Source organism: Sinocyclocheilus anshuiensis, unplaced genomic scaffold (assembly GCF_001515605.1).
Source record: "Sinocyclocheilus anshuiensis isolate Anshui unplaced genomic scaffold, SAMN03320099.WGS_v1.1 scaffold1993, whole genome shotgun sequence".
Classification (NCBI taxonomy): Eukaryota; Metazoa; Chordata; class Actinopteri; order Cypriniformes; family Cyprinidae; genus Sinocyclocheilus; species Sinocyclocheilus anshuiensis.
In genome coordinates this window covers 389738-399762 of record NW_015540847.1, presented here as the reverse complement: position 1 = coordinate 399762, position 10025 = coordinate 389738, and the positions used below count along the sequence as shown (strand labels likewise).

At 41.2% G+C, this 10025-nt stretch overlaps 1 protein-coding gene across 1 annotated transcript in view; it reads left to right on the top strand.

The window, feature by feature from the left end:
- The window catches only part of LOC107687617 (cingulin-like protein 1), a 19335-nt gene that overhangs the window by 8145 nt on the left and 1165 nt on the right, over positions 1-10025 (top strand). The window contains exons 11-17 of the mRNA XM_016485012.1: positions 6536-6688; positions 6758-6811; positions 7018-7161; positions 7353-7442; positions 8202-8285; positions 9311-9435; positions 9512-9620. Coding sequence (XP_016340498.1) covers positions 6536-6688; positions 6758-6811; positions 7018-7161; positions 7353-7442; positions 8202-8285; positions 9311-9435; positions 9512-9620 — 759 coding nt within the window. The remainder of the gene's footprint in view (positions 1-6535; positions 6689-6757; positions 6812-7017; positions 7162-7352; positions 7443-8201; positions 8286-9310; positions 9436-9511; positions 9621-10025) is intronic.

Genomic DNA, 10025 nt, shown 5'->3' with positions numbered 1-10025 from the left:
ATTGTCTGCAAATATTTTTAAGTGAGTGTGAGTGACGTGACATGTGGCCAAGTATGGTGACCCATACTCGGAATTAGTGCTCTGCATTTAACCCATCCAAAATGCACACACACACCTTGAACACACACCCGGAGCAGTGGGCAGCCATTTTTGCTGCGGTGCACGGGGAGCTCAAGGGCACCTCAGTCGTGGTATTGAAGGTGGGAGAGAGCGCTGTACATTCACTCCCCCCACCTACAATCCCGGCCGGTACGAGACTCGAACCCGCAACCTTTGGGTTACAAGTCCGACTCTCTAACCATTAGGCCTCTAACCATTAGGCCACGACTTCCCCCTCTTCTTAAACGTCTTGTCGTTTGAGCTCCCATGTAGGCCCTGCAATAATGTGGTTTGACCAGTGTGGTGCTGTAGCGCAAGACTGTAATTCAGCCCTCATGCAATCCAATAGAAGAAGACACACATGGCTTTCATGTGGGAAGCAACCAGACGCTGATGTGAGTGACCTTTAGATGAATATGTAAATATGTGCTGCATGCATGGGCGTTGGAACCATTCTATATGGGTGGGACAAGACCCACCCACTTTTTAAGACCAATGATATTGGACCTACTTACTTTTACTGTTTGTAATTCTGCGTTTTAGCTACAGCTTTGACTTCCACACAGCTGCTTCCTCAAATCCATTCCACTTGGCTCATTCAGAGTCCATATAAATTAAACTACATTCCGTGTTTTCACTTCTCGCACCTGCTGCACTCCCGCGACACCAGTGGTGCCTGCAGGTGTACGGCTGTATGCACTACCATGAGTACCATGAGCGCTTCGGCTGACCTGACCTGTTCGTCTGCCCTGCAAATATTTCAGCAGTTATGATGTGAAAATTAAGAAAAACCAACAACCAAGGTTGCACTGTCGTTTAGTTCACACGCATCTATTAGATTGGCAGCTGCCTGGGGGTGGCAGGTTTTCGTAATTTACTCCCTCTCCAGTAAGCGTCGCGCCTGCCTGCCTGCCGATTGATGCCCGTGAGCAAACACCAAAATAAGTGCAACTCTACACTTATTTACCCATGTGCCACCTTTCCAAATATTTTATTCCGCTCTCTTAATCCACAATGGAGCGCGGGTCCTGTGGCACATAAGTGTCAGGCATGCCAGTGGCGCCTGCAGGTGTACGGCTGTACGCACTGTGCGTACCATGAGCGCTTCGGCTGACCTGACCTGTCCGTCTGCCCTGCAAATATTTCACCAATCATGATGTGTGTCCCGTATTTCTGTCAAGTGAACTAGCCATGCCACTAATTATGGATTAATCATTATTTTAAGTCATATGAATCATATGAAGCGTTCCTCCGTCAGTAAAACAAACAGTATCGAGATACTTAAGAACCTTTCCAAATATTTTATTCCGCTCTCTTAATCCACAATGGAGCGCGGGTCCTGTGGCACATAAGTGTCAGGCATGCCAGTGGCGCCTGCAGGTGTACGGCTGTACGCACTGTGCGTACCATGAGCGCTTCGGCTGACCTGACCTGTCGGTCTGCCCTGCAAATATTTCAGCTGTTGCGATGTGTGTTCCGTATTTCTGTTAAGTGAACTAGCCATGCCACTAATGATGGATTAATCATTATTTTGAGTCATATGAATCATATAAAGCATTCCTCAGTAAAACGCACAGTAGCCTATCGAGATACTTAAGAACACATATAACAAATAGCGCTGGATGAAGTAGACTCTAGAGTAGACGTTCAACTCTAAACGCAGTAAAACACGTTGTAAATGGAAACCTTTTACGCTCTCTAGAGCGCAAACACAAATGCGCACTGTTTACACGTAGTTTGCCAGATCTGTTTCACCAATGTTAGTATTACAGCTTCATCTTTAGCACCTCCGTAAAACTAGACCTGAAGGGAATTATTATAATATTATATATATATATATATATATATATTATAGAATTATATTATAATACAACATTAATAAATGTAAACCTATTAATGTATTTAGTATTAATACAAATTTCCCTCTAATATATGCCTTTGAGGCCTCCCATACAGACGCCAATCTATCAGTGCTTCTAATATTCAATTTAAAGAAAGAGGTCAGATCATCAGCCAACAATGTGCCAAAACATTCATCTTGTAATAATGCAGTATTTAAATGCCACCTTCCCTTTCTACCAACTTCTGTGTTTAGAGCTATATCCAATTCTACCGTTGCATGGTCTGATAACACTATAGCTCCAATTTTACAATCTACAACTTGATCAATAATAGAATTTGAAACCAAAAAAAAAATCTATCCTAGAGTGAGATTTATGGCAATGAGAGTAAAAAGTATACTCCCTTTCCGTTGGATTGACCAGGCGCCATATATCAGTCAATCCGATATCCTGTTAGCATATGAAGGGCAGCCCTATCCCTTGGTATAGAAGGTCCTTGATATATACTCTTATCCAAAACCCCATCCATAACCTGATTAAAGTCCCCTGCCAAAATTATTTGTCCCTCTTTGTCCCCAAGAATCTTGTTTATCTTATTAATAAAATCTGGATCTGCCTTATTTGGGGCATATACATTGCATAATATCACTTTAACTCCATTAATGAGAGTTTCTATACATATAATCCTGCCAGCATCGTCTTTAGCTTCCGTTAACATTAAAAAATTAAGCCTTGGACAAAAGCAACATCTACTTGTTTATGTTTGAGATATGACAGGACCTTTTTTCTTTTAATTGGGCTTCCGCATCCGTACTTGTTTATGTTTGAGATATGACAGGACCTTTTTTCTTTTAATTGGGCTTCCACATCCGTTAATATTCCATGTTATAAATCTGATGTGACTACCCATTTTTTAAAACAAATGAATCGCACATAATCGTGCGAGTAATCAAATGCCTTTGGTGACTGCCCCCTACTGGGGAATGACATAGACCGTGATGTACATTTTTTCAAGTTAAACAAACAGCAGTTGAACATTTCAAATACAAAAACTACCTTCTGTAACACCCTGTTGCTTAACGAAAAGCAATTAACCCCTCCCACGAACTTAACAACAGAAAAAATAAGAACAGTAAACAACAAAAAATGAACAGTCATACCAAACAATGAGGACCGTCTACGTTCAAACACCCCGAGATTGCGGTCCGTGAAGTGCCGAATCAGCTATCCAGCCTGGTCTCTGGCTGTCAAAACTGTTCTGAGACAGCACAGGTATTCGACTCCTCCTCCCACCCAATGCACCTGACCCATCAACTCCACTCGGCGATTTTGCAACAAACATTTGGTCCCTTTATCCTGGTGCCCCGCAAAGTTCTTTAATGAATTGCTCTGCATCCGCATTCGATGTAAACACCATATTCTTCCCTTGCCATGTGAAATGGAGTGAGGCTGGATATGACAGTGTGTATTTGACATTGACACTTCTCAGCATCCTCCGCAACGCAGTGAATTCCCTTCGTCTTCTGGCCAGCTCTTTTGATATGACGGTGAAGAAGGAAATCCTACATCCATCCCATTCGATCATTCCTTTTTCTCTGGCCGCTTGTAGTACTTTCTCCCTGGCTGAGAAACGCAGAAACTTAATCAGAACTATTCTTGGTGGTCGATCAGCATCGGGCCTAGGAGTGAAAGCGTGATGCGCCCTCTCAATCTCAAACTCTCCATCCGGATCAATTCCCAGTCCCTCCGATAGGATTTTATACACGCACTTGATCATTCCACCTGCCTCCAGCCCCTCTTTCAAACCGATCATCCTCACGTTGTTGCGGCGGCTCCTGTTTTCTAAATCCTCAATTCGATTCCACATAACTTCCAGGCGTTTATCGTGCCGTTCGCCATCACCAACGAGCTTCGAGGTGACATCTACCATGTTGGAGATGCGGCCCTCCGCATCGTCCAGCCTTTCTTGGATTGCGTTCACTGAGTTTTTGAGATCGGTGACAACCTCTTTGATTGATGACACATCTGTCGCCACCCCTTGTAAGGTAGAGTTCATTTTACTTATTTCGGATAATAAGTTTTCCATCTTTGAATCTTGATCTTTCCACTGGGGTGACGGCGACTCATGTGGCGGCGAGGTCTGTCTCGTTGTCATGCGGCTCGTCGAAATCCCCTTAAAATACTTAGATGTGGAGGTCGACATCTGCTATCTAAGGCACCTTTTTATTTCACAAATATTTATGCTCACCAGGGATGCTAGTTGTAATAAAAATGTGGAGTGAATACGCGCGGATAAATTGAAAATATTGGTGGGCCTACGGAGCTATACAACTATGCTGCCATCTTCTTCGGTGATCCCACGTGACTCCTGAGAGGCTAACTTTGAGAAAATGAAGCTGTGTCATGAATATGCGGTCATTCACCGACAGTAGGCTATTTTAAATTTCTTTTTTTTTCAATCGTGAATATCCACTTCATCAGCATTGTTTTGTTCTCTGTTGTTGTTTAACAGCTGTGAGCATGCTGATGGATGTATTGTATCATTTTGTTGATTTTTGCTGTTTTCGTGCCGTTTTTAAAAGGTTTAAAATGCGTGACACCTTTGTTCTGCTCAGTGTTCAATTCAATTCAAGTTTATTGTACAGCGCTTTTCATGATACAAATCGGTGCAAAGCAACTTTACAGCAAATTAAGTTCCTACAATATTTAGTGATAGCTTATCAGTGGTGACTGTCAGTTAATGTACATACAAACAAATTTACGGAAAAATCAATTAAAGACGTAATAAAACAGACGTCTTCTGCTACAGGTAACAACTCTTTCAGTAATTTAGTGGGTACAGGATCTAACAGGCATGTTGTTGGTTTAGATGCAGTGATAAGTTTATTTAGCTCTTCCTGTCCTATAGTTGTAAAGCACTGCAGTTTATCTTTTGGTGCGATGAATGAAGCTGAAGTATTATACGCTGTAGAATCTACATTTGTTATTGTATTTCTGATGTTATCTATTTTATCAGTGAAGAAATTCATAAAGTCGTTACTATTAAACTGTGAGGGAATATTTAAATCAGTGTTGCTGTCACTGATCGTTTGGTCGTCAAGTCTTAAAGACGCGTAATAGTTACATACTCACGATATTGAAGGGAATTGAACATTTAAGTGCTGTTTTTGACCAAAAAAAAAAAAGTCTGCGTACCCTCAGATGAAATCCAGCAGGCGCCCCTGTGCGACACAGCAAGCCAAACAAAGCATCTTAGCATATCTGCTGCTCGGGTGGGTCTGTGTGCTCACATATGGTCTCTAAACAAGCTGCTATTTAAATTAATCTTCATCAGTTGTTCGCCTGTTGCTTTTAAAGGCATCATATAGTCTTTGTTGCAGCACTGAATTACAGTTACACTTACACTATGTTGTTATAATGCTAACATACTCCAGTAAAATGTTTCTGGGGGAGGACCCACCCACATTTTTTTTGCTTCTGATGCCCATGGCTGCGTGCTTTCCTCTGAATAATGAAATAAACACAACAAAAATGACAGCGGTGAGAAAACAGCAGTTCAGAAAGCATCTGATCATAGCGATGTGATGTTTGCACCAGCTCTGCAGTCGGCCCTCCAGTTAAGTCACGTATATATAGCGATTTATACAATAGATTGATTTAAATCAAGCAGCTTTACAGTATTAAACATGAAAAACAGTGTCAAGTGTTGTTTTCATTTACAATTGCAACTTGATATTCTGTTATAAAGCAGCTCTCCAGTGTGAATCTTTTTATTAGTTATTGCAAAGAAGAAGAAAAAAAAATCATATTACATTAAAGTCACAGTTTGGTTTGCAGAGTTTAAAGCTTAATCTAGCTCAGGACTGTTTTGAGTATTATAACACTATAATGTATTATAAAGAGTGCTAATGTTGTGAATAAAATAATGTATCCAAAACTAAAATGTCTTATCACTTACCATTATTTTGTTCCATATCCGTATGACTTCAAAAAGAGATGTTAGACAGAATGATGAGTTACTTTTCATAGAGTTTAAATAGTGAATGAGAAAGTCTCTGTCCATCATCTCATTTTGTATGCCAAATATATTTATTTGTATTGTAAAAAATAACTGTATAATAATTGTAAATGTACAATAATAATACAATTGTTTGACGTTTTCAAAATCTGAAGTGATTACCTTGTTTATGTATTAGTTAGAATATGTGTAACTCAATATTTGAACTCATTGTAAAAGCTGAATAATCCATCAAACCTACTGATTAATCGGTGAAATAATTGGCGATTAGTTGTTCTAATAATCGTTAGATTAATCGATTATCAAAATAATTATTTGTTGCAGCCATAAACTCATTCCATAATTGATGAACTTTGCACAATTATTAAACTGAACTGAATCAACGATGAACTGCCTTTAACTGAAATATTGACTGTTTACTCTTGTCCACTTTCTAGAGCTGCTTTTCAGCAGAATTAAATTGTGCTTGCATTATCGTCACTATTTTCCTGTTTAATACTGTAACGCTGACTTGATACAGTCTGTATGGTATAAAGCGCTATAGAAATAAAGCTGACTTGACTTGTCTGTGTCTCAGAGTGAGCTGAGCAGGTTGACTCGAGCGCATCGTGAGCTGAAGGAGAGGTTTGAGGAGGAGCGCCGTCAGATGGAGGAGCTGCAGAGGAGACGCAGTGAGTTAGAGGAGCAGAGGAGGAGCCAGAACCGAGTGTTAGAGGGGCTGCAGGAGGAGGTGAGAGGAGACGCGCGACTCCCGTCTGATGGAGGAGTCGCTCTGATCTCACTCATTCTGTGTGTGTAGATGAGCGCGGCGGTGACGGGATCGGAGCAGGAGACGCAGAAGCTGCAGGAGGAGGTGGACGCGCTCAGAGATCAGAGCCAGAGAGAACTGGACACACTACACACACAGCTACACGACACACACACACAACTACAGACACACACTCACGCCACACTGGAGTACCAGAGAGAGGTGCGCGCACACACACACACACACACACACACACACACTGGCTCTGTTTGGTGTTCCTGTCATCATATTTGGTGTGTGTGTGTGTTCAGCGGTGTGTGTTGGAGGAGAAACTCTCTCGCTGCGAGTTTGATCTGAATGAGGCGGAACTGAAAACTCAGCAGCTGCAGAAGAGAATAAAAGAGCTGGAGGAGAAACAACAAACACATGACGACAGACACAGCAAACTCATGGAGGTACACACTCACACACACTCTCTCACATACACACTCTCTCACATACACACACACACTCACACACACACTCACTCACACACACACACAGTATTCTGAACTTTAGTCTCCAGTTGATTTCAGAAGATCATGTGTTTAAAGCATGTGTGTGTGTGTGTGTGTGTGTGTGTGTGTGTGTTTGTGTGTGTGTCCAGGTGCGAGTGTGTGAGCTGGAGCGGAGTGTGTTAGAGGAGCGCAGCAGCTCAGACACGCTCATGAAGAGACTGGAACGAGGACGAGAGCAGGTCTCACTCACACACACACACAGACAACATCTCTCAGCTTGAGTGTGTGTGTGTTTGATGTCTGCAGGTCATGGCAGAAACTTTGTGTGTGTGTGTGTGTGTGTGTGTAAGTAGGTCGTGATTGTGGTCAGTGTCTAATGGACTGTGTGTTTCTGACCCATTTAAAGCGCTCTAGTTCTTTATTTCTGGGCTTCATTCAGCTGTGTCTCATTAATTGGAGTCGCTCAGTTTGGTTCCAGTCAAACACAAAGAAAGCACAGACGCGCTCAGAATAACAGACACACACACAGACACACAGACACACACACACACACACACACACACACACACACACACACATCACGAGCAGTTTCATAAGGCCACAGATTAATGCATTCACATGAATAATGACAAGCACAGTTATGATACACGAATACTGTGGAGAGAACATGATGAATGCTCAATCCACAGAAATCAGTGTGTTGTATGTGTGTGTCAAGTAAAGTCAAGTCACCTTTATTTGTATAGTGCTTTATACAGTACTAGTTGTGTCAAAGCAGCTTTACAGTTTTAAACAGGGAAATAGTTTGTCAATAATATAAGATGACAATAACAGAGTCATTTTTCAGCTAAAGTCAGTTCATTGATGATTCAGTGATGCCATCATCCAGTTCAGCTCTCTTCTAATAGTGTCTGTGCAATCAGTCAAGTGTCCCCAACTAAGCAAGCCAAAGGCGTGTGTGTGATATATATATATATATATGTATATATATATGTCAGATGGAGCAGGTGAGAGCTGAAGTGCTGCAGGAACGAGCCGCTCGACACGAGCTGGAATGTGACAAGATCCGTCTGGAGCGACAGGTGAACGACTTCACTCACATATGTGACCCTGGACCACAAAACCAGTCATAAGGCTCAATTTTTCGAAATTGAGATTTCATGATACATAAAAAAAGTCTGAAAGCTGAATAAATAAGCTTTCCATTGATGTATGGTTTGTTAGGATAGGACAATATTTGGCTGAGATACAACTATTTGAAAATCTGGAATCTGAGGGTGCAGAAAACATCTAAATATTGAGAAAATCATCTTTAAAGTTGTTCAAATGAAGTTCTTCGCAATGCATATTACTAATCAGAAATTAAGTTTTGGTATATTTACAGTAGGACATTTACTAAATATCTTCATGGAACATGATCTTAATATCCTAATGATTTTTGGCATAAAAGAAAATTGTATAATTTTGACCCATACAATGTATTGTTGGCTATTGCTACAAATATACCCCAGCGACTGAAGACTGCTTTTGTGCTCCAGGGCCACATTTATGAATATAATTCATATAAATTCATTTTCATTTAGTAAATTCATTTAGTATAAAATCATGCATTTCATTGAAATATATAATACATCTCTCAGTTTTCCAAACAGGGCTTTATGAGTTAAAAATTAAATTGAATGTGAAAAAAAAAAGAATTAAACTGAAATCACAGTATATCTGTGTTGTGAGATTAACATGCATGCAGGAACACGAGGTGTGCTAAATTCACTTTATTTACACATTCACATGATATTCAACTTCTTTCTGAACTGATGTTTACAGCATTTCACCAATATTCTGCCAAAATTAAAGCCTGAAGATTTAAACTTTAAAAATTAAGAATTTAAGTAATTTTATAATGTAAAATAAAGTTATTATTATAATTATCATCAAATATTCATTTTGTATTTTACAAAAAAGTGCATGTGAATGTGTCAATAAATTATTGAAATATTAACATAAATCTCAGGGGACTTGAGGTGAATATTTTAGGTGTCGGGTTCGACTGAGAATAGAGTGTGGTATTCCGGGTTTGTTTTGAGCTCCTGGATCTGCTGTCCTGTAGAATAAGGATCTGCGGGGCCGCGTGGCGCAGCTGGAGGGATCTCAGCGCATCGGTCAGGACGCCGTCATCTCCAAACTGCAGCTGCACCTGCAGGAGCTGGAGGAGAGGCTGCTGGGAGAGGAGAGGTGAGGAGATGCAGCAGACACTCCTGATTCACAGCGTCTCCTCTGCTCTGATGCTGTGTTCTCTGTCTGCACTCAGAGAGAAGAGCGAGCTGCAGCAGCTGACCCGCAGACTGGAGCGCCGCATGAAGGAGCTGACGCTGCATCTGGAGGAGGAGAAGCTCTCGCTGCAGGACCAGAGAGATCAGGTGACCATCATCTGTCCTGTACTACAGAATCAGTGCTCCCGCCGAACATCAGAGCTGCTCTTTCCCCTCCCAGACCCAAACAACTGCAAATAATGAGGCCCTTCTTCAGGATTTTAGTCTTGCTTTTCACATTCATACAGTTTTGTCTAATCGCTAGGACGCGTTTCTCAACACTCGGGTCGGTTTTTTCCAAAACTCTTCTCCCAGTGAAGCACAACCGCATTTGTGTGGATAAACTGGATCATTTATCATTGCTTTGGCACAGAATGAATGAAAAAATCTTTCAATGACATGAACTCTTCTCATTCAAACTTTTCTCACCAAAACTCCGAACCTACAGACCAGTTTACATGCTCTTCGCAAAACTGACTAACTGTGTGTGTGTGTGTGTGTGTGTGTGTGTGT